The following is a 25,927-nucleotide window of genomic DNA, read 5'->3' on the forward strand; positions in this document are numbered from 1 at the left end:
GATACAGTATGCAATGTTTACTTTTTAAGTGTTCTCATAAATGGACAAAATTCTATCACATAGAGGATTAATGTTTACAAATATTTCAGACATTCTCGTGTAAAATGGTCCATATTTTTGTTTCATTTTAAGCCTCGCTATTGTAATCATATTCTTAGGGTCTACAGTAATTGTAATTCTCTTTTCCAATAACCCCTTAGTGTGCTTGAGTGAAGAGCCAGTTAATTTCTTCAGTAGACTTAAATGTTGTGTTTGCACGCGTTTGTGATTAGTTTAGGAGGGTATAACATATGCATGTGGGCAGTTTGAAACCGTTGCGTCAAGCGTGGAAAGAACCTGTAAAATCAGACATTTTCAGATGTGCTTTACCGGTGTTTTGACACATCTCTACATCTACTCTACATTCTACAAAGTTTGCACATTTATAGGTACTTCAGTATAGCAATCAAAAACAAGAAAAAAAGAAGATACTTTTATACTTGTTTAACCACAAAATGAGTATGAAGATCATCTAGAAAGCTTTCTGATATGTTAGTTTTACAGGCCTTTATTTTTATTTTATTTTTTTTTCCTCCAAAAAAAGAACGAAATATTTCTTTTTTGTGTTGAGAAAATTATATCTGCGATGAACCCGAAATTCATGAGATAAAATTGATAGTTGAAAACTATCTCTTTGAGAAGCTTAAGCTGCAATTATAATGATAGATAACACAGTGTTTGCGATAATTAGAATGAGATGGGTTATTATATTGCATTTACTTAAAGGACATAATCCTGATGGGAACTACATTTGCTCCTTGATGATACATTTCACCATGTACAGTTTTTTAAATTATATATTTCAAACGTTTACTCTTTGGTGCAAACATACGTAGCCTTTTTAGACTCTCGCTTTCAAAATGGGTAGCTGTATTTCTTCTTAAGTTAATATATTTTTTCACTGTGATGTATGCACAGTTATTAGCACGTTAGTTTAATATGATCATTGCATCTTGAATCCGAGTAATATCGTGCTCAATACAGTTGCCCAAGATAATACAATCACGATGGTATCATCTGCTACAATTGGCTTCAGATATTTTATTTGGATTTTGTTATTTTAATTGCGTATATTTCGATTAGGAAGTATAGTAATGTGGCCATAAACCAATAAGATACATAGCCTGGCCTCTTGGGAAAAGTAAGATGTAGTGTAGATGTTAACAAAGAACTGCTGAACTCTCTATTTATAATTCTATAGATTAAATCTCTCTCTCTCTCTCTCTCTCTCTCTCTCTCTATATATATATATATATATATATATATAATTCTATAGGCACATAGAGAGAGATTCCATTATATTTGCGTAGTAGCCAACAGCAATTGAGTCATCATAGTAAATGCTATGAGAATGTCGATAAGTTCTGCTTCTACCATCTTAATTATTAAAATATGAAGGGATTTAAAATAATAAAAAGAAGATAAGTTTCAAAATAAAAGAATGATAAAATATATGAATAAAAATATCCGGATAAACGATAAAGTCATAAAAGTGTATTTTTTTTTTTTTTTTTTTTTTTACAATTTCTTTCGTCCAAAATTCTTTCCCAGCGGATTCAACCCAAGTGGGTGCTTATTTCATTCTGTAAACAACAGATGGATAATCAAATCGAACACAAACACACGGCGACAAGACCTAAGTCACGTGCGGTCTTCTTCCTCATCCCAGCAGGAAATAGGAAAAACACATGCCAGCTGTCATCGATAAGCCAATCTCTCGGTCTGTTTCCTGCACAGTCAGATAAAACAAAATGTCGGGCGAAATCCCATGCACGTGTATGCAGACACAACTGCGCAGCAGGTAAGATTAAATCCAGCGAATTGTTACGGATAACATCAAGAGAAGGGTGGGAGAAAAAGAATTTCAGAACACAAATACTCTACAAGATCTACAAAGAAGTCTCTGTAACCCTGAGTTGGAGATTATATTTCCAGCACACCGCCAGCTATCATCGGATTGCTTCATGGACGTCAAAGGCAGCTGAGTTTAACTTTTATACCCACAACACGATTATATGGTTGACCTTACATGAATAAGATGTGCATACCCTCGAAAAGATTGATGATTAGGAAACTACGAAACATTTTTATGTAAACCAATAGAAGGACTGCTGTAGCTCAGTAGGGGTTCGGGTCAACTGGTTACACCCGATAAGTCAAAGACTCGGTAATGATGTCTATTGTGTTAATGACATATCGGGCTTCTGGGTTTGTAAAAAAGTGTCTGTAGCGTTCCAGAACAGTTACAACTTCTTCAAAGAATCTTTTATGTGCAAGCAACTAACGAAATATTACTTCATAACCACCAAGGAGCAATTGCCAGGATGTTTTGGTAAACAACGAGCTTACATAGAACATTGTAGTATTAACAGGTCTTGCAAATATGCCCTTTTTCTCATTAGAAGGTGAATTTGAAACGACATATTTCATCTCTGATAATGAAACCGGGTATACGGTTGTTGGTATCATCATAAAGGACGCATTATATACTGGACCTACAGACCTTTTAGATTTCCAGGTTTCGATAAACAAAATAATATTTTAACTCATCTCTGAAGTACAAAACGGAAGAAGCATGGAGAACATCCCCAGCTTCTGAGTAATGCACTATTCAAAGTATTCTGGATTTTGGGATAATCTGATGATAAAGTAAAGGTTGTTATTTGCTTAGGGGAAAGAGGGGGGGGGTTCTGAAGTAAGCATTTTTTTTTTGAGCTTACCTATAAGCCTGGAGAAGTTTCGTTTTGAATTTTGACCAAAGCAGCTAAGGATATGAAAACGCATTTTGTCTGTTACCTGTGTGTGTGTGTGTGTGTGTGTGTGTGTGTGTGTGTGTGTGTGTGTGTGTGTGTGTGTGTGTGTGTGTGTGTGTGTGTGTGTGTGTGTGTGTGTGTGTGTGTGTGTGTGTGTGTGTGTTCTCTAGCAGGTTTCAGTGCTTTGCGGCCTGAAAAACTAGAGTTGATCCTACAAGATCTTTGAATTCAACAACTTTCGCTTGCTGCGATGATCGCTGCAATCTAAGTTTGTGATCGCAATTCTTAATACACGATAATAATACCAAAAAAATAGTAATAAAATACTTTAAATGAATAAGCATCTTAGTATGACACTAATTCCAAGTGTATGCAATATTTTACAATTTTATTTAATGTTTGGGCTTCGTCCTGCTATGGACTTGACGTGCAACCACTGTGAGTTCAACTCTAAGCCTCACACCTCATCAGCTACGTCATTAATTATGTTAGTGAGTGACATCACATAAAAATGACGTCACTCAACGTTAAAATTGCTTTTGTAATGTAAGAAAAAACTTCATAAAATGTCATGTATTGGTACTTTACACAATAGCATTTTTTGCCCCTCTTACGCACATTTTTTTTTCCAATTAATTTTCCTAGTTTTAACTTCAGGTTGCGCTTCCATCCTGTTAGGACTCTATTAATTAGCTACCTCAGTTCATTTTCCGTGCCGTAGTTAAGCACAACCGGATTTTGGCTTTACAGTTGGATAAAGAAACAATTATATTCCATTCTAAAGATACCTCGGGAACCCTCTCTTTCCCCACAAGACTTCCTTACTTTCCCTATAATACGATCATGTCGAACTACGTCTGCAGTTGTAACACGCTAAGCAGAACTGACGTCAACAATCTAGAATCACGTGGAGAGCTCTCCCGGGACTCTCTTTGCTACGCGCGTGCTCACGCCGTAGAAAATAACTTATCTTGGGATTCCGAGCCAGTGCTCACCCAGAAGCTCAACTGATCTAGATCTTCCAGAAGCCTTCTCTTGTTTGCCAGACTGCGTGGCGTCCTTTTTTTTAGCACGTCCTCCACGTTGCAGTTTGTCGAGTGGCGATCGCTAGTTGGTGCCTTGAAGATGTTGCAGTTTTTGATCGTGGTGAGTGATCCTTTGCTTGTATTTTCTGTAGGAAAGTATTTTGTATTTGTATGCAGTTTAATATTCTTTTCATATTACAATGCTATTTTAACTGGCCTAAAGAAAGGCTCATCAAAACTCCTGTTGATGCATCCGAAAAGGATAAATAATTTCTAGATTTTAACTCTTCTTAATTATCATTGAATATTCGTGTTTGCACTGTCTAATAAGAAGACAGGCGAAACAGAAACTTCAGTAAAAAGTTTTGTATGTGATGAAACAACACTCAAAGAAGTCAGAAGCATCGAGCATGTTCGTACATCTCTTTTTTAGAGTATTATGATTAATTAGCATGTTAAGTTGTTAAGTTGTAGCATGGTGAAATTTGCTATGTCTTATTTTCTCTCTTGTTGCAATTGTAATTGTTAGTAAAAGGCAAAAGGCCATAAGCTACGTGCATCATGTCTGTTCATTACGTACTGTGATTTGCCATGAGAAGAATCCCATGAGACTTACTAGCCCAACGTCAGCTAAGAAGCCAGTAAAGATTTCTCAAGTCCTAGACAGGACATTTGAAATCCAGATTTTATTAACCTAAGGGCATATTTCGTTTTTCTGCATCGGAAGAGACGCTAGGCCTGAGCATCAAATGAAATGACAAAATTCCATTTGATGCTTATTTGTTCTTGTTTGCGAACGGCTTCCAATACTGAAGACAGTCAGGAAATCAACGTTGCTTCACATCTTCGAACTGAATCAGCTTAATATCGGACATTATTTTTGCTCTTTCTTGTTAGAACGTTTCCAATTACAATTTTCAACGTAAATAATTATTTACATCTGCGAAAGTTTGACGAAATATGTCAGTATAGCATGAACTATTCACCTTATTCAGATGTAACATTTGAAGCAAGTAATTACTGAATGCGAACAGTAACTTGCCCCGTGAACACGAGCTACAGCCACAGGATATACCGGCAGGCATAGGGCTAGTACAGGTACGACTTAGAAGAGCTCACGTTAGCTCTGTAACAGGACAGTAGTCCTAATACGTAGAAGGGAGAAGAAGAAGAAGAACAGTAACGGAAGAGAGGTGTAAGCAACACAGTAAGAAATGAACATTATCGCATAAAGAGTTTCCGATCCAGCCTTGAAAAGAAGCAAACTTCACTGAGTAGTATGTATTATTGATTCAGATATGATGCTAATCTAAGAGGAGGTTAGCATTCAATAGCGTCAACAACGACATGGGAGAGACAGGTATTCTTTTTCTTGGGAGTCAGTGGGCAATCCTGGGCATAGTCTTGACTCTTTGGTTTGTTCGAATCTGATGAGGACGTGAAGAACTATTAAAACGCATTTTGAATGGGTAGATGGTCTAATACAGAATTTGCAAGGTTTATCCTTTTGGTAACACAGGCGTTTCATTCTGCAAAACTAACAACTGACACGCGCGCGCACGCACACGCACACACACACACACACACACACACACACGCGCGCACGCGCATCGCGTTGTTTTTGAAGAAGATTTGCCTTTTAGGATTGGAAAACTGAGTATAAGGGAGGAACCACCTCCCTTATACTCGGTTTAATGAGTGTTGTCATTTACTTGTGCAGCGGAAGAATAAACTTCTTAAAGTAGGAGACCTCTTAGAGTAGGAGAGAAAGATGAATTCTTACTGTTTCATAGGACTTGCGATGCTTAAATGAATACGCAAGGACTAAATATTGCTGCGTTGTAATGACGGCTTGAAGACTGCATTTAAAAAAAAGAAAAATTTTAAATTGTGACATTAGCAAACTTCGAAATACTGTTCTGGGCAATCACTTCGTATTCACAGACAGTTACTTAAATCAGGATGGACAATCAGCACGTACTACGCACCAGAATATTATTTTAGGAAAAGCCTAATTACAACCCATAAAGAAATTCGTGGCTGACAAGTATGGTTTGGCCACTCCCTCACCCAAACTGCTCTGTCACGTACCAAACCCGCTCAAGGTCTGCCACGAATCGTCTTCACTCACCGCCCTAGCGGTTTGGCACTTTGCTCACATCGCGAACCTTTGAACTCGCATCGAGTTTCAAGCGGCAGTTCATAAGAGTGTACGTTGTCATTTACTGCTGCAGAATCACCGGAGAGGATTATGTCAAATATATTTCCCTCGTTGACAGACATCCAGCTCCCGATGAGCTTCACGAGCATCCAAGCAACCTTTCGTAGGTTTCTAAATAGGGACTTGACTCAAGACGGTGGATTTTGGAACTAATCACGCGACAAATATAGCGATGACTTTCACTTGGTCGTAGAGAGGAAGTGACGGATACAACAAGTCTGTAACCTTCGTACTGCGCTGTGGTTCATAAACTGCAAAAGGAAAGTGGTCTTTGAACAGGCACATTTCTAGAAATTGGTGGAGTATCTATAACAGTATGCGTATCACTTAATGCAGGTGCTGAAAGGGCTACAAACACAATGATGGCATTAAGTGATACGTTGCTTAAAGCAAACTACTGTATTCTTGCGAGTTCCCAATGTCTATTAGTTTCCCACTTCAGTTTCATAACTTTTTACTCTTCTTTGGGAGAGTTTGTTAGATGTCACTTAAATGGCAAAGTCTAGTTATACACCACTTTATTTTTATTAAACAATACAGAAAAGATTCCGTTCTCTCTCTGAAATTTGTTCTAAGATTTAGATTTCTTCTCTGGTTTTCTCAATGCAGAAGAAATACTATTGGATTTTTAAGAAGGAAAAAGAATCCTATTTTAGAACATTTGCGTACATAATAATAATAATACTGCAGCTTTTTCTTTTTGTCATTGTTAAATCTCTTCTGTAATGTCTTTGTAATGAGATAACTGAGAACTTATGGAATTTGTTCTAAATATGTTGGTTACGAAATCTTTACTTTGGTTAGTAGATGTTCAAATTTAATAGGAACGATGTGGAAAAGCTACCGTGTGGGATGAAGCAACATAAGTTGCGACTTATGCAGTTCTTTCGACAACCATCGAAAGATAAATTAATTGTATCATCACTTTCAGAAAACAGCAATTGATATGCACATTTTTTTTCTTTTATAACTAATGTTATAAAAGCGGTGTTGAACATTAGTCTAGAATTCCATTGTTCTGCTATATGTGAATATTCACCTATACTGTAATGCATACCTCAAATATACTTCGTTAATAAAGTGTGTGTGTGTGTGTGTGTGTGTGTGTGTGTGTGTGTGTGTGTGTGTGTGTGTGTGTGTGTGTGTGTGTGTGTGTGTGTGTGTGTGTGTGTGTGTGTGTGTGTGTGTGTGTGTGTGTGTGTGTGTGTGTGTGTGTGTGTGTGTGTGTGTGTGTGTGTGTGTGTGACAGTCGTGCAAGGAAACCATTGATTTCATAAAATAATCTCAAGAGACTAAAATTACATTTCCCAATCAACGACTTTGTTCATTTTCTCATTGCTCAACATTTTTGTACATAAAAGTTTAGTTATTTACACAATAAACTGGATGAGACGTGTTTAAATTTAATTCACTCGCTTGCATGCAACTATCTGTCATATCGTGGAGATCAGCAGATATTTATTTCGCTATGACGTGCTCACTTATCCCATAATGTGCATTATCTACGTGCGATATTTACTTCATTAGCGTGTCCTCTCATCACTCGCACAAAGAATGAATATTTCACAAATAAATGTGCGCAGTCTGTTAATCTTTCGACGCTCTTTTATTTTCACTTTTCTTTGTAAGAACGAATATGTCACTAGACGACACTAATTGCGCAATTAGTATTGCTAATCCGCTCACAAACGCGTCTATCTTGTAATCACTCCTGAAAGCGATAAAACCCAAAGGAAGGAAAATAATTTTTTCTTTCTCAGAAAAAACGTTTTCTTCCCTTCGTGTAGAACACGAAGGAAATAAAGAAGAGACTCTTTCCCTTGAATTCCTCATTCTATCCATTTTTCGTAGGAGGGCTCTTTTTCTACGAACACACAACATATCTCAGTCGTTTCATACCTTGTAAAAATCATATATGACAACATAACATTCGCCTAAAAACATGAGGACTTAATTAGAAATATTCGGATAAAGAATGTTCAGAAAATAATGAATATTGATAATATTGGAAGATGGCGTCATTATCAGAAGAAATCCAAAGAGGAAAGTTAGCTCCATTGTATATGGACTCGTGTAAAGTATAAGAATGTTTCCCCATCTGTTTACAGTGCGAAGCGGATTGTTGAGAAAATGGTTGCATCGAGTTGCTGCGACCATGTAGGATGGTCACAAAAATGGATGAAATGTTCCAACAAGTATTTAGAGGGGAAAAAACGTGTTTATTCAACATGTGTGAGTTGTATTTCGTTCCAGATTCCAAAATCTCTATGATTCTTTGCCCTGTTTACTCGGGTTTGATTCCTAGGACCTTCTCCTAGCTGGGGTATCATTTTATAAGGACTTTTCGACTGAAGGTGTATTAGTTAGTCCAAACGGAAGTAGCAGAATTTTTCGCGTTGGAAAACTCGAGTTTTTTATTCCACAAAACAGACAAACCAGCCGCATAACACACAGTTAAAAGACATCATACAATAGCTTTATAGCCTTAATTGCTTCGTGCTTTTTTAACTGTAAAATGAAAGAAGCGGCAAAATGATTTCGAGACGTTTCGAACAGACCCATTAGCGATGCTTTGAATGATGATGGATCGTTGGAACAGCTTCATATGGAAATTACATTTTGCAAGCGATAACAGAAAACAATATTACTTTTGAATTATGGCAGAAGCAACTAAAGGGCCAATGTAATGTCTGTAATTTGTATGTGTTCCTCTGGTTTGCCAGTTTTTTTTATACAATGAAAAACCCGAGCTTCCGGGAGGAATAGGCCACGTCATGAGAAAGCAAAGTGCATATACTGTAGGTTCTCTAAAAATATATATCATCTTGGATGTTTTCGATCCATCTTCATACTTGTCATAAAAATAAACACTGTCTGCTGGTTTCCCTGCCGACTCCTCAAAATTCATCCTTTGGCAAAGAACACCGCGGCGCATACATAAAACTTAACAAGGCATTGATGACTTTCAGCTACGTAGGGAACAACCCTCATTTCTATTAAAGGAACTAAGGCGCCACTGTGTCTCTGATCTCTTATTTTCTGTACGCGATATTATTTATATCTTGCGCGGCCACTTCGAAATGAAATCGCCTCCTCGATGTAAGCAAATATTCCGTCGGCTTTGTTATGTCGCGGAAGCGGTCATTGAACTACAACGTTTATGACCCTGACCCTGTGTTCACACCTACTGCTTGTTTACAATGTAGAGACACCTCCATCCAAGATTTCATTATGAGGAGTGGTTTTCTGGAAGATCTCCTTCACCAAAGCAAAGTGTGACCTTTAGAACGTATCCGCCCGAAGCGCAAGATGACAAATAACTCTTTGTAATAAAAGTCTTTGCTTGTCGCATATCCAGACTCCCGGCGTTTCCTTTCCTAGTTGATAGCAGTCGATTACGGCGAACATTATGCATGTATTGAAGGCTCTCTCTCTCTCTCTCTCTCTCTCTCTGTTTCCCCACATACATTCGTAGTTCCTGATGGCAAGTTAAGCAACTACATTTTGATAACTTTTAAACTTCGTTTTGTGAGAGTAAACAGACAGGATCAACTAATTAGCAACTGGTAAGGGTGTTTAACCTCTCTCTCTCTCTCTCTCTCTCTCTGATGAAGCGTCATTACAGTAAAACAGCTGTCACAGAAATGGATTGAAATTTTCTCGGGCTTGACAACTTGAAAGGATCTCTCTCAGTTTGATGTACATAGCGCAGTTCGAGGCTTACACTCAGATGGTCGTCCTTCTTGAAAAGTTATTTTAAGAATTAATATTTGCGGTTTATTACCAGCTGAGACTGCTTTTCCACTATAGGATCAGTTAACATTGTTGAGTTATTCTCAACGATGTTAACTGATCCTATACAGTATATTTGATAGATGAGATATTAACTATATATAAATATCTGGAACTCTATCGTGAGAGATGGCGCTTTGGGCTTGCTGCTAAATGGATACGTGCGCAACATCTACACTGCACAGAATATATGCGATGCTGCTTAACATTGTTGTCGGACATCGCACCCGATTCCCTTAAGCATTGGTCAAATAGTAAGTAGTAATTCTTCACTGACGTCCTAAACTAGGATTCCACGAAATCGAAGTGAAGGAGAGTTAGTCCCTTTCATATCAAGGGATTTTTTTTTCTCCAGAAAAACAGGCAAAATGGCCATAAGAAACATTCGTATTTAATCCACTGGTCTCATAGCGGTAGTTTCTTTGGCTGTAATTCCAAACTATAAACTGCTACGTGGAAGAATCAGGAACTCGTTCATTTAGATTTTTTTTTCGTAATCTTTTATCCATTGTCATCCCACGGCTCTCTAAGCTATTCGAATTTCAGAAAATAGTACAGAACTGTATATTACATTACTTGTTTACATAATAAACTAGATTTATGTACTTGATACTTGACTAATAAGACGGATGTTTCTCTGTTATCATACAACATCGATTTTTCTTTTGTCTATCCGGTGGCATGTGGTAGGATAGTTTACGTAGTAAAGAGCAAAAGTGGGGTTGTCGGTTGAGAAGTGGCAAGCATTCTGCATTCGAATCCATTTTAGGCACAGCGCAGTTTAAGACCAAATTTGGGGTATTTTAGTACTCAGAATCGCTCAGTCATAACTTAGTCAACATCGACGATGCCTTCTGGTTGGAAAAAGCTGGGTACGAATCTCATCTAACTCCTTTATAAAGACTTTTCAACTGAATGCGAGTTAGTTAACCTTTCTCATACGGAGGTGGTAGGAATTATTTTTCTCTGAAATTTGTTTTGTATCCCGTAAAACAAACAAGCTGGTCAGAACAACCCACTCGCATACTTGACATATAACCTCATAACCTTAGTTGCTTTGGCCATAATTCCGAACATCCATTCACCACCTGGGAAGCGCTAGTATATAATATAAAACATCTCAGTTATTAATCCACTTCTCAAAGTAAAACCCGAACTCCTGTTACACCTTTAATTGATTTTTTTTACGTTTTTTCCATCCACAAAAGGTTTTGTACACCTATATAGCTTAGTACCGTGGGTGGACTAAGACTTTTTTTGTTTAATATATTTTAAACTTTTTACACAGTCCGAAAACCCTGCTCTTGAGACCAAACGTTTTCAAACCCTTCTGGCCTCCAGTAAGTGGGTGTTGGTCCCACCGGGAAATCATAAACATCCTTGTACACGGAGAAATTCGAACCTGCATTCTGTTGATCGGAAAGTGGATACGCTAACCACTCGGCTAACTTGGCAGTAATCATAAAAATTCAATCTTCTTTAGGTGATTCATGAAAGAAAGGCTAACTTCTGAAATATCTGGAAACGTTAGAAGAAATGGTTTAAGCAGCATCATAACTGGATTTGATCAATAAAAATCTTGGTATTGCGTACGCAAAATAGAAGTGATCAAGATATTACAGAAAAACCTTGAAGTTTATCTGTAATATTAGTGTAAATGAGTGTTAAATGTCAAATATATAAATAAACCATATAAATAAAGTGTAAAATATCAATTAAATTGCTTAGCAGGAGAATCAGTCTTGTGTTTTCATAGTTATTCCTATGCTTAATTTCTAAAACTGTAACTGTGAGAAATCGAAAAATTCACGAGTCCCTCATCTGTTTTCTGAAGATGATCATGTTTCAACAATAAATTATATTTTGCCTTTAACGTTTTTTATTTAACATGCGAATACTTTCCCATGGATAAACTACTTTTATGATTCTAGAAAGAACGATCTGAATGACATTTTCGACAGTTAACCCAAAATTAGAATTATTTAATATTTCAAGGAGCGGTTCGAAAATTATAACTCTGTTTGAAACAGTTCTCGTACTGGACGTTTTATAAAAGAGAACTTTTCGTTAACCAAACGGAAAAGGTAGAATTCTTTTCATTCTTACGTAATTTTTCTGGAACTGGTTGACAGCCTGCCTGTACCCTCATTCATCAAAGACAGATGGCTTACTGATGATTTGTGAAACCTCAGGGGAGAGTGTACGACAAACAAGTGCTGCCATCTCGTGATCCTAAACACTAATTCTCGTATTAATGTATATTCTGCAATTTTTTTTTTTTAGAGATTAAAACCCCGGTTTCTGGGAGAAAAACACTACATGACTGTTCCAAACATCGACTAACTCGAGACCCTGATGAAGGAAGATCCAGTGAAAGTACTTCTAACCGACGACTGTAATCAAACATTAATATTTCTTCCGGCAGTCTAGCATAGCATGCAATGTTTCTACAAGGGCTACATAGACATTTTGGACGTTATATATATATATATTAATTCGAAATTTTGGGTGGTTTATTTATTTGTCTTTTTTCGGATGTTTTACCCACACGTACATATATAATTTATTTATACATTTATATTTATTATTATCGGAGCCCTCCGGGGAGTCAGGGGCTCATCAAGGAGACTACATATCACTCACACTATCTGTCATGTCGCTCCATAAAACTGTCCATCAATTGGTATCGCATGTGATCCTTTTAGAAGGTCTCTATCTTACCATCTCCCCTCTCTTGTTTGTTAGTGTCTGAAGTCCATACATTCCGAATCTGTGTTCCTAATCTAGATTCCACAATCCCAACATTGCCTTTAACACTCTCTTGCGCCCTCTCCGTTTTATCTCCATCAGCTCTTTAACCAGTAGACTACATCTGCGCACATTTCTCTCCAGATGCGGTCGCATCAAGACCTTGTAAAATGTCAAACTCACTTCCTTATTCTTATAGATCATATAAATTAATATTTTACTTTGTTAGTCTGAAAAATACATTTTAATCTCTTTTATGATAATTAATTCTTGAGTAGTGTTTATAAAAGATTAATTTTCCACTCAATGAAGGAAAGTGTTACAAATTAAACTTAAATTCTAACATTTTAAACAGAATAACGAATGTAACAGTGTAAACCGGGAAAAGATCAAATTATAATTCAGTGTGAAAAGGAATGGAAAAAACGTTATTTGTACTTTGCAAAGAGTAGCCAAGCTAGAAAAACAGCTTATAAAACGTGGGAAACAACAGCTGCTTTAGAGAATGCGCTCTTCTCTCATTTATCTTTTTCTTCATACAGAAAAGGACTCTCCATCTCCCCCCTATGTCCGTCCACTTTTCTTTCCCCCATCCACTCTCCTCTAAGAATACTTCCGAATAAGATGACTTGACCAGTTACAGTCTGAAAAACAAGCTATAGTTTTTTTTCTTCTTTTTTTTTTTCTTCTTAGGTCATCATCTAAGTGACCGCTTCTAGCTAGATACAACCGGTCCTCTCTAGAACGGTTAGGTCATCACCTCCGAACTACACTTTCACTGAACGCTTCCGTAAACGGAACTGGATGCGAGTGGGAGGGAGTTATGTTAGAGCGACGCGGTCATCTCCTGCTGATTTATTAAACTGAGAGGCATGTTTACTTCGTTGATGCCTTTAAGAGGAGCTTAATAATAACCGGTCCCTACCTCTGTTCCTTACTTAAAGATTGAGAAATTTCTTACTGAACCATGGAAATATGTTTACTGCATTCAGTAGCCGGCGCAAGACGCTATTTTAGATGTGAGAACCTTGATGCTGTTGCGTCATAGAGATGGATTCATGATGAGAGAGAGAAGAGTGAAGCGCACAACTTGTTTTCTTTTTATTACAATCCGCTCAATGAATTGTAGTTAAAAAAATTTTAAAGTCGGTCCTATTAAACTAAGGTTTCAATGAAAGTGGAAACTGATCCAGTTGTGTGTGTATGTGTCTTCGATAGGGAAAAAAATTTTTTTTTTTTTTTATTCAACTTGATAAAATATACATTGGAAGATAGTCAACAAAAAGGACTATTTATATATTATAAAAGTGCATATTAAAAGGATTTTCTTTTTAGATATACAATAGAAATGAGGGGAAAAGATACATCAGTGGTGGACAGGATTTGTCTTTTTAGTAAAAGAATCAACATTACAGTTCAGTTTCACTCTTAGTTATTTTTCAGCTGAAGTGTGTTGTCATCGGCAATCCAGAACAGGGTACCAGTTGGATTCCACTCCTCTTTGAATTTCGCGACAGTTCCTGCTTCTTTGTAATAATCAAGTTCCAGTGAAAGCCTGCTTTGCAGTTTCCGACGTAGGCTACACATGAGGGTTTGTTCCGATTCGGTGATGGGTGGGTGGGTGGGTGCTGGTTATTTCTTGTGTGTTTAAGGTAGAAACTGTAAATGACGGCCTTGGCACAGATGAAGAGGAAATTGGCAATGTCCTGCCAACTCGCTTTGTTGGCAGGACAGGTTAGATATGTGTGTTCCAAGGTACCTTAAAGTTCGCAGAATAGACACAGATCCGATTCGCTTAGCTGAAATTTGTAGAGCTTAGAAGGGGTTGGCAAGATGTTATGCCATAATCCCCACTGAATGTCAGAATCTGGTTTGGCACACTTCGATTTATATCGAAGATCCCACTGAAAAGTGGGTGGCATGTGCAGCTTAGTAAATGAGAGGGATTAGGATGAATATACAAAGGGAGAAGTTGGAGGCACTGATATGAGGAAGTGGTCGGGAAAAAATATATATACAGTATATAGAAAGATAGATATCGAATGGATGATATGCTAATGTAAATATTTTCATCAACTGGAACGAATTATGAAATATTGTTTTCCTTTCACTGTTCAACTTAATCCTAAGTTGATACCGAAAAAAATCTCAAAAAAAAAAAAAAAAGAAAAGAAAAGAAAAAAGAAAGAAAGAAAGATGGATTGGTGCAGTGCAGTGCAGATTTTGTTCAACTTCAAATGTCAATTCTTAATATAAAAAAGAGACTCCGTAGTTTAGTCGGCATCGACGTTAGCCACTTGGTTTGGAATGACCTGGATTCGAATTCAATGTATGATGCGAATATATACAGTAAACCTTCGATTTAACGGACTAATAGGGGCTAAGGGGTGTCCGTTAAATCGAAAGTCCGCTAAATCGCGAATTTTTTTAAATAAAAAAATGTCCAATAACAAAAAAAATTGTTTTCAAACAATTTTCAACACAATTTTCACACTTTTAGGTAAGTTAATGTGAAGTTAATGAGGCGCTTGGTTTAGGTAATCCTGCTTTGGAAAAACTATCACGTTTTTTCGTACAGCAGAAAGTCACGCCAAGCGACAAAAGAACCAATCACAGTGCGATTGGTGTGATCACGTGCTAATCATTCGCCGAACATGTTTTATGAGCGGTGACTCACTTATGTCGGCTAAATTAGTACAGTGTTTTTCCAACATATGATGGCCTATTCGCCAAAATTTGTTAAAAATAACAGGAAATTAATAACAAAAAATAACTTGTTAATTTAATTATAAGCGTTATTTTTTTTTCACATGTGACATACGGATCGGAAATTTCTTCCGTTAAATCGAGGGTTTACTGTAATGTATCTGTATATAATAGAAATGTATATATATGAAATATGGACGCTTGGGCAGCGATCATATTTCATATAATGTCCGCGCTAGCGCAACTCGTAAATGCTGGCGAGTGTATTCTCGTAAGCTCTCTAGTCAAATTTCGTACGAAACTTTCATAGTTTCCGCATTCGCCTTTGAAATAATGCTGGATTTATTATCCACTTGATTTATATAAACTTGTATAAGGGTTTTCAAATGAAGTTGAGTTAGTAGGTCTCATACAGATGTGAAAGGGATTTTATATCCGTAAAACTCGGATGGGAAAAAAAAAAATTCATTACTCTAAACAGGCAAATCGCCAGAAGAACACGCAACTTACAGATATAATGCATAGTTACTTCTTCTGTAATTATAAATACACTTAATAACCACTTGAAAGAAGAAAGATAGACAGTTCGCTGGTATCTGTTACCTGTTAATAGATTGTACTTTGTAGTTGTGATCAGCCGCTCTCGTCAAAGGTCAATTTATTGAAAGTACGAATCAAATGTGATCTGCATACATTTTTTAGATGGGAAAAATGTGTTTTGTAAAATATGCGATCTTTTGTTTTATCTCTTTTATTTTTCAAAATTTAAAAAAAGAAAAAGTTACTACGCAGTTACTGTTCAAGAAATTTAGCGAAGTTTCCTACAGTGTTCTTTTCTCTTTTGTAGCCTGTATCCAAGACCAGATCTGCAGAATCGGCTCCTCGCGAAGCTGATAGTGAAGACGAAAAGAAAAGAGGAAGGAAGCAGTAAGTTTTGAAACAATTCTTTCCGTTGCTAGTATGGTGCAAAATTATTTCGATTTGCAAGCATATTTTAATCCCCACCCCCAATTTTTCATCTACCACTAAATGATGCTCCAATATATTAAGATATCTTATCTAGAAATAACTTAATAATGTAGATCGGGTTAAACGACCTTATTTTAATTCTGCGTAGTAGGTGTTATTACAAACGTTATATTTGGCCTGAATTCTTTCGTATTTTCTCTTTTTATTTTTTTAAATAATTTTGTTACGAAAAGAACTGAAAATAATTTCCGACATTAATAATCTACAAAGCAATTCAACTTCTAGAATTAAAAAAAAAAAACTTAAAAAAAGGAATAAATGTCATTTAATATTAAGATTGCAGATACTGTCCGATCACAGATGCCGGAACCTCGGCTGGCAATATGCCGACAAGAGTCAATTCATGTTGGAGGGGAGAAACGAATAAGGCGAAGTACGAATTGGTCACCAACACGCGAAATCACGTGCTTTATACGTACAATTTTCCAACTTGTAAAAGTAAAATAGTTACCACTTTAAAAACTAGAATTTTCATAAAAAAAGAAGAAAATTTTCCAACGCATAATAATAAACACTGATTCCACGAAATGCATTGACTGCCCTATTATCGGAATGGATTCGCCTTCTTTTGCCATGAACAGAAGTGTCGAGGGATCTCGCATCTGTGGTCGACTAATCCATAACAGTAAGTTTGGATTAGCCATTATGCTTTATGTCAGGATCCCACTTATGAAGTAGACGGTAGCTTCTACGTCAGCAATAGAGTTCTCTTGTCTGTCATTATGCAACAATATTAAAAGCTGAATTTGCATTATCTAAATGTTCTGAAGGACGATTATTTTTCACTCTTGTCAGTATGTAGAATGTACTTTCGGCACTGAAATTGTTGATTGGTAAACAGATAAATTAGGAAAGCCATACCCACGTTAGGAAAAATGGCGAATTCCATTTTTTTTTTTTTGTGTAGCTCCGTAGAAGTGGCGTTTGCACTCTACGGCGCTTGACCGCGAGAAGAAAGGATTTGGTGGTTCAAATCTAGTCACCGACTAGAGGAAATTTTTCTAAGCCTTTTTTTTTTTTCGACCCGTCCCGAGTTAGTCGATCTCTAGCACGGGCTAGCGGGTTTTTTCCTCCCGTAAACTCAAGAAAATCGACCGTCGAACCCACACTATTTTCAGACATTAAAAATATTGTGTTAGGGTTAGCCTTGGGCCAGCTATCTCTCTGATTGGCTACCAGTGGAGATTGAACTGCCCACTCAGTCTCCAAACGTTGGATAGGGTAAACGGCCTCGCCTACTCCCTATAAGGGAACAAATAGGCGTTAGCTGATTTTTTTTTTCTTTTTTGTGTGCCATATTTATTATGCTGATTTTCACATTATTTTTAAGAAAACTGCGTCATTCCGATTACTTAAATATTTTATTTCATTGACTTCCTTCAGATTTCAGGGTCAGATACTCTTCTGCTCTTCGATTCGCATTTACATTTGGTGACACAATTGTGTTTCGAAGGGAAACACAATTGTAATGATCGTCGGTTTCTGCCGTTATTCTATTCGTGTTATTAATTTCCATTTCTATTCCTGCAGCTACATGGAAAATAGAGAGAAAACCAATTCCTAATCGGAAAAGAAAAATATTATGGAAGAAATTGTAGCTCCTTATTATCTTTCCTTTCTCAGTTCTTCTTAGGATGGAAGAGCTAAGTTTTGCCACTCATGTTAATTCAGTCCATTCATTAGCATGGTTGACAGTGGCAGGTATTGCATTTATATTTTTAAACGTAACACACAGTGTGCACCTACCACCTTCATATGAGACCAGCCGACTCACCTCCAGGTGGAAAGTCTTCTTATAAGGATTCCTCTCCAAATCAACGCAACGGACAGTAATCTATTCAACCAACGGATCCCCTTTGTTAAAGTCTGAGCTATGGAAGATCATAAATACTAGTTTATTGTATGCAAAGTATAAGATTATCGACTGCACTGTAAGTCAAGTTCTCATAATGTCTTTTCTGAGCTGGTTCAAAATCACTTTAAATTAATTTTTAGGATATTATTTTATTTCAGTAGCCTGTGTAGCTCAATGAAATTTTTCTAAGCCTTTTCTCAACTGATTCCCAAGTTAGTCGATCTCTGGCACGGACAAGCGGAAAAACTCAGGTTTTTTGTCTCCCGTAAACTCAAGATAACCGGCCGTCGAACCCACACTATTTTCAGACATTAAAAATATTGTGTTAGGATTAGGGACCACGAGATGGCGGCACTTGCTACCCGTCTTCTTCACTCCGTACCGATTTATTAGTGATAGCCTTGGTTGTGATAGCTCTCTGATTGGCTACCAGTTGAGATTGAACTGCCCACTCAGTCTCCAAAAGTTAGATAGGGCGAAAACGCTTCATCTACTCCTCTACGGGAATAACAGGCATTAGCTGATTTTTTTTAATTTATTTTTTATTTTATTTCATGAGATGCGTAGTGACCTATGCTTTAATGTTTAGGTATTTCACCTTCTAGCTGCACTAGTCTACCTATAGTACATAAAAATGCTCTTTCTATTCTTTTCTGTATATTTTTGTTATACACTGAAGAAAAAAAACAAGGACATGAAGATCATTGCTCAACATAAGACATGCTTCCAGAGTAACTCTCCTGAGATCTTCATTTTTATATGATATAATTTTAGGCATCGGTTAACCGTTAAACTATTTAAAAATCTAATTTTTTCTTTGTTTTTAACAATCGATATCTCGGACTCACAGTAAAGTGGAATTGCCAGTTACTTTATAAAATTTAAGTTACATATCGCGTCTCATTTCTTTCTTTATTCAATTTTGATTCAGTGTATTTTTAATCGTTTCACATGTTTTTTGAAATATATTTATTCTTCACCATCTTTGTCGTTTATCTGTGATATTATGCAAACTAAAACTAAAACTAATTAATTAAACCGTGTCAAATAATATTATTTTATCTTCTATGACTATTATTGATCTAATACGATGTTTGCATTCTGCATGTTAGTACAGGTAGATTGTTGGTTTATTTTATGTAATTCGTAAACTGTGTTTTGAAAGTCATCTATTTATATATAATTTTTCTCTCTCTGTTAGAGAAAATCTATTCACCACTTAATCGGATATAGAAACTCTATCTTTAGTAGTTCCACTGTCTCAACGAAATTCTTGGTATCGATTTCAAAGGAATTGCTAGAAATTTCTTCATTATTATGAAAGTTACAGAATAAGGTTAATAGCAAAACAATAGAGAATGATCGAATACAAGAACACATGATAAGAACACTCACTGCATAGTTCTCTCTTCAAATAAGATTTAAGCGAGATCATGCACTAATTTGCTCAACCATTTAGAGGATTGCTACAATGGAGCAAGATTCATCACGTTGGCACACCAGATAAGTCAACATCTTTTGACAACACATATGATGCAAGCATATGCTGATATCAATATATATTTACTTATCGGAAGGATTGCCTACAATTCAGAATTTATGTTGCATTATCTACATTATCAGAATTTGTAGAAACATAATATGTTGGCAGCATATAATGCCGAGTACGCTGATTCAGACAGTTCTTTTTTCTTCTGTAACCAAACCCAGGAATTTCTTCTGTTCACAAAACTCTGTGAACAGAAGAAATTACACGTACTAAGGAATATAGTATAGCTAAAAGAGGGGAGGTTATGTTCGATTTTTTAATATTTCTCCCTTCACCCTTTCATAAATATTGTTAGTTGCCCGAAACCTCTTGGAAATTTATACGGGAAACATTAGAAGCCAATTCAGCATACAAATTAATACTACAAAACACCGATAAACGACAAATATATGGAAGACGATGGAATTATTCATATCTGATGTACACAGCAGAGGCGGCCACTGAAACCTTTTTGTAGAACTAAGCCGCCGAATTGAGCTGCTTGAAACGGTGAAGATGGATCAGAAGATATTTTACTAGAGATATTTTCTAGCATTTAGACTCTTAATATAGTATTAGTAGGTATTTTCGTGCTGAAATTTGTTTATTATAACAACAGTTAAATTTCCTTCTGATTATTTAAATAGTTGTTCTAAGAACAATTTTTTTTTTTTTTTTTCATTAGGACGACGGATATGAAACTGCGCTTGGGTTTTCTTCGTCGCAGACATACTGACAGTTCGCTCCAACGTTCGGTAAAACCAACACCAGAGGAAGCTCAGAAGTGGGCCCAGTCTTTTCATGAATTAATCGCTAATAAATGTAAGTAGAAATGAATTGAGCACTAGTAGATTAGTAGTAGATTAAAAGAAGAATAAAATGAGAAGCAGGATATTTTAATTTTGTGTTAAGATATCCAAATGATATTCAGAATTACTCGCTAAAAGTCCAGAAGAATGAAAACATATTATAAATAAATTAAATAAAGGAATAAAAGCAGATTGTAAATAAACATGAAAAATCAAGAGATATCTGGTCAAGTAATTGCGTAAATTTTACGACTTGGTTGATCCAAGTCGTAGAATTTACCAGTGGATAGCGTTTCAAGTCCAATCAACACGCTGTGGATTTAAATCGACCTAAGGATCTGTAGGTGGCAGAAGATTTTGGTCACGCGGCATGAGATCGCCATCCTGTTTATGAAGGGCCTTTAGTGGCTTGGAAAAATTTATGGGTTTGGTTACCAGAACAGGATTTCCGTATTATTTAACTCTTAGCCGCCTATGGTACTAATATACTACTGGTCTCAATCTATCGTGGGTGGAACTGACATACAAACATAATTAAATAGTTGTTTATCAGATTTTAGAAGGGAGTAGAAAATGGTTGAAACGAATTCTAGAGCGATTTCTATAATTTATTAATTCACCAGGAATCTGACATAGAAGTCATAAAAATTTCTTGAAATTTCTCTATAACAGAAACTACGAAAATTTGTTTGGTTGTGGAGATTTGGTCGCAAATCCTTTTTTACTGCAGTAAACAATGTTGTTAAGAATGAAAAAAAAAAAAAAAGAAAAAAGAATGCAGGGCAGTTTTATGGCATGGAAGTCACACATATAAGTTAACGTAGTTCTATGGACATGACCAAGCTGAGTATCGATATGACATTGCGCCATGAGGATTTGAAAATGCAAAAGTTAGACTGACAATTATCGAGCGTATCGATTTGAATTTTATAAGAGTACCTTTGGAAAGATTTTGTGGTATTAAACAATACTAGTATCTTTTTATCAAAATTTAGTTTATAACGGCCAAGTAACTTGGTTCGTTATACACTTGGTACTGCGTCGAATCCTACCTGCATCGGCTATAAATTGCATGTATTCATTTGGCTGTCCGACAGAAAAAAACTTTCTACCTCGTATGAGACCGGCTAACTCACCTTCAGCTGAAAAGCCCTGATAAAGGCACTTCGTGTCCTAGACGAGATTCGAAGTCTGGTCTTGTCCAACCAAAGGGGCCTCGTTTATACTGATTGAGTCGTGGAAGCTCTAAACTATATTTAGTTTTCTCGAAATAGATCTCATCATTTTATTTTTAAGGACTCATCATCGGATTATGATGTAAATATCGAAACATACAATGTTATGAAAAATAGTTAAGCTTAGTGGAAACTGAGCTAATCCAACTAATCCATGAGGCATAAAATGAAATGTTTAAAATTATTTATTCAAGTGAATGCACGACTTCCAGAGCGTGCAAAAAAATTTTAATGAAAATATTCAGCCTGTATCTTCCCCATCGCTGGTGAAGGCTTCTCTCCTTGCGGGATGATTCTGTCTACTTAAAATTAAACATTTTAAGTCTTGTGGGTTGGTAACAAGCTTAGCGTCTTTTCCGCTAATGTCGGACTTTCTGTATTGTTCAGATTTGTATTGATTGCAATGGCATAATAATAATTATAATATTTTTTTTCATGACAGATGGCCTTGCGTTGTTTCGAGCATTTTTATCCAGAGAATTCAGTGAAGAAAACGTTGAATTTTGGTTAGCGTGTGAAGACTTCAAGAAATCACGTCCCAACAAACTGTCTTCTAAAGCTCGCAAGATATACAACGATTTTATTGCAGCAGAGGCTCCCAAAGAGGTATTTATTTACATGTTTATTAGCACTGGATAAACAAATATTAATAAATCCTTGAAAATTAACAAGTAAAAAAAGATACTAAGCTTCTAACATAAAAGCTTTTAAAAAAGTATTTTTATGGCTTTTTAAACAATTCTGTTTGGCTGATTTTTGAGGATACTCTGCTTGTCGTATTATAGTGGTATGCGTAGGCCGATAGACCATCTAAAAAATGATCTACCGATACCCGTTTTTCTCTGCCAACAAGTTTGGGAATCGAATGCCACTGCGCTCATAGATGTTTGTGAAAAATCTTTAGGTAATAAACGATTTTCGTCTCCCAGTATTATGAGATCACACTATTGTGATTACAGGAGGTATGATGTGCTTTCAAAAATGCATGTTTGGTCCCTAAGAAGCAGGGTTCCGGACAGTGGCGTAGCTAGAGATTTTGCCGCCCGGGGCGATCCCTGAGTTTGTCGCCCCTCTCAACACACACACCAAAAATACTACAAAAACTCAAAACCACGTATAGGGAAATAAATTAAAACACTATGTTTATTTTTGAAGTAAAACTTTTAACTTCAACATTCTAAAATGTTATTTTTCTTGCTTTTCTGTTAGCAAACTCGTCGATGACAATGGCGAAGTCTGTTTCATAGTAATGTAGGTAATTCTTAATCTATTTTATTTTGAAAACCTCCTCTCGCAACTAGCAACACTTACAGCAGTTGTGAGGAAAATTCTCAGTAGTATTACAATATTTGGAAATGAGTTCTTGAGACTGTTTAGAATTAACTCCAAAAGTTCAAATGGTTCAAAACGCCGCCCGGGGAGGATCGCCCCCACCGCATCCCCCTAGCTACGCCACTGGTTCCGGATCATCTAAACCCTTAGCCCACGTATGGTAATAAATGTGGAATAGATTTGCCACTTTTCGTGTGTGGGATTTATAGTATGTAAATGTACGTGTGTGGGCTAACGTAAATTGGTACACATCGTTTAACTTAATTCAAAATAGAATGCCATTCCGAAAGTTACCAAAAGGGATATTATCCGCGCCATTTTCTGGCTTCTTGGCAGACGTTTATTTTATTTTTTTTTAAAATTTCATAATGGTTTTCTTTAAATCCATGTGATATAACCATGATGAAACCAAGTAAAGCAATACAAGTAATCCCCCTACACACAAAATTCACTTCATAAAAATAATTTTAAAAAAAAACGCTAATATACTGTATTCGTTAGTATTTTAAAATACTTCGTTAGACGCAATTCTAATTTACCACTCATTGCATAACTAATTTCGCTTATCATAAAAGATTTCACACACACACACACACACACACACAAGTTCCAGCATATTAGAACATAGAGACTTTATTAGGTGTATTCATTATTGATTTTTTTTTATTTTTGCAAATAATATATAAAATATTATAATGCATTCGTTTTTTTTTTTTTTTAATTTAAGAAAAAGAAAAAAATATGTTAATAAAGCAATTTACTTCAGTGTAGAGAACACGCATTTTCGTTTGCATTTCTAAACAAACACGCTAGGAGAAATTTGCATATAAACGAGCGCACAGGAACTGACCTATAAATATCATCAATACGTTATTTCACATTAAAAATGCAGAGAACGCTTTTACAAACATTGATTCCAACTGCACCCTTTTTTAGTAAACAAGCAGTATGATTATTTCATTTAAAATATTCTTTATTCATAATAATAATAATAATAATAATAATAATAATAATAATAATAATAATAATAATAATATAAACAACTGAAGTATAATTGCCACTAAAGGTTGTTAGATTAGTAGAGCTTCTGTTTACTAATGGCTTACGCAATAAAGTTAAGTAAGTTTGAGCCCGGTTAGTAGTTGGAAGGGAATCAATCGTTCAATGCTGTTGGCACACTCTCCTTCGATGAGTCTTTGGACTCCTTGGCGGTGTCACATAATAATAACAATTTCTTATAAAAATTGAATTCTTATATTGCTGGCGAGGACACTGGACACTACCTGGAGAGCCTACTAGTTATCAATTTCCCATATACTACATGATCATGTCCTGTCATAACGAACTTTCTCCCTTCCTGTTTTTTTTTTTTTTTTTGTTAATCTTTAAATAAACAATAATCGAAATTGAACTGAACTGAATTAAATTTAAATTTTAATTTATATTAAAATAAACAATAAAAAAATAATCAGAACTCATACGATATTCATACTGATTTAAGATTAGGGACGCTAGATGGCAGCAATTGTCTGATTTTTTTTTTTTTTTGTTTGTTTGTTTGTCGCTTTTAAATGTCTACGCCGGTCTCCGGAAGGAAAAGAGGCGAATTATTTTAGCGTTCCGTCTCTTTCCTTTAGGAGAGATTTTGCGGTAGGAATTTTTATTTTATTTTATTTTTATTAATATATATATATATATATATATACACTCCATACTTTTGCATTTAATGGCATGTTTTTTGTTTTATTTATTTTCAGGTGAACCTTGATGCTACTCTCAAGACAACCATCGAAAATATCCTATCAAATCCAGAGAGGCATTCTTTTGATCAAGCACAACGTCGTATTCAGGGACTGATGGAACAAGATGCTTATCTGAGATTTTTGCAGTCTGATCTTTACCTAGAACTTGTGCACTGTACAGATTCTACGTGAATATAACCTCCACAGAGGTTTCCACAATTCCCGCTCCGGAGAAGGAGAAGAAGAAAATGAAATGAAAAGATCACTTGTTTACGACAGTGTTTTGATTTAACTTCGAAAGAATATACAAATGCCAAGCAACTTTATTCTTCATGTAATACAAGTAGTTTTATATAAAGTGTACACTTTCTATTGTTAACGTGGGAAAAATGCAGGTCAACAGCTATCATTTATGTCATTTCTGGGATTGCTGACGACAGTGAGAATCCCCGCGGTTTTTCGGATAAATTATACGTTTTTCTGCTCGACAACTGGATGCTAAATTGCATTTTGTTGCTATGGTAACCGTATGGCGTCACTTACAAACAAGAAATGTAGAGAAAGAACAAAGCAAACAGCAGCTATCTGCTAGTCTATTTTTTTAATTTTTTGCTATGATGACTAATATGTGTATGTTATAAACTTCTCCCAGGTTTTTCCAACTTTTTTTTAAGGAGTCGACTAAATTATGATTTAGTGACTGATGAAATCATTGCTGTTGCAGCAGTGACACTAATGGAATGAGAGCACCGCAAAAGCAAATGACATTCCACTTGTAAATATTTCTGCATATTTATTTACTATTGTTTTCGTGAAATGAACAAACTGTAGTAACTTGTATTAATGTGAATACCTTCAGAGATGTGTTGTAAATATATTTTCTCCTTACAATGCTTATCTTTGATTTATAAACACAGAACCGCACATTTTGGAAAATACTTGAAAACTATTACGTATATATAATCTAATACATGATAAAAATACATTACCTATTCTCATATCACAAATGATTTAGCTGATTAGTTAATCGTCACTTAGCTAAACCTACAAATATAAAATAAAATAAAATAAACAAATGACTAAAACAAAATAAAAATAAATAAGCCAAAGAAT

The 25,927-nt window shown here is 35.8% G+C and overlaps 1 protein-coding gene across 1 annotated transcript; it reads left to right on the forward strand.

Annotated features, from left to right (window-relative positions):
- The first annotated feature begins 3,728 nt into the window (after positions 1-3,728).
- On the forward strand, positions 3,729-25,699 carry LOC150110682 (regulator of G protein signaling 2-like). Its single transcript, XM_090395625.1, has 5 exons — positions 3,729-3,938; positions 16,132-16,211; positions 20,382-20,518; positions 22,183-22,346; positions 24,830-25,699. Exons 1-5 carry the CDS (start codon positions 3,918-3,920, stop codon positions 25,004-25,006), a joined length of 579 nt encoding a protein of 192 aa, XP_090251751.1. The 5' UTR covers positions 3,729-3,917; the 3' UTR covers positions 25,007-25,699.
- The last annotated feature ends 228 nt before the right edge of the window (positions 25,700-25,927 follow it).

This window comes from Typopeltis vanoorti, chromosome 1 (assembly GCF_054136105.1).
Source record: "Typopeltis vanoorti isolate ZY-2024b chromosome 1, IOZ_Tvanoo_1.0, whole genome shotgun sequence".
In the NCBI taxonomy this organism is placed as follows: Eukaryota; Metazoa; Arthropoda; class Arachnida; order Uropygi; family Thelyphonidae; genus Typopeltis; species Typopeltis vanoorti.

What these genes read in the sequence shown, in the direction of transcription:
- LOC150110682 (XM_090395625.1), top strand. Translation starts at nt 3,918, where the DNA reads ATGTTGCAGTTTTTGATCGTG. An exon ending in AAGAAAAGAGGAAGGAAGCA is followed by an intron (nt 16,212 to 20,381) that starts GTAAGTTTTGAA and finishes TTTTTTCATTAG; the next exon opens with GACGACGGATATGAAACTGC. An exon ending in CAGCAGAGGCTCCCAAAGAG is followed by an intron (nt 22,347 to 24,829) that starts GTATTTATTTAC and finishes ATTTATTTTCAG; the next exon opens with GTGAACCTTGATGCTACTCT.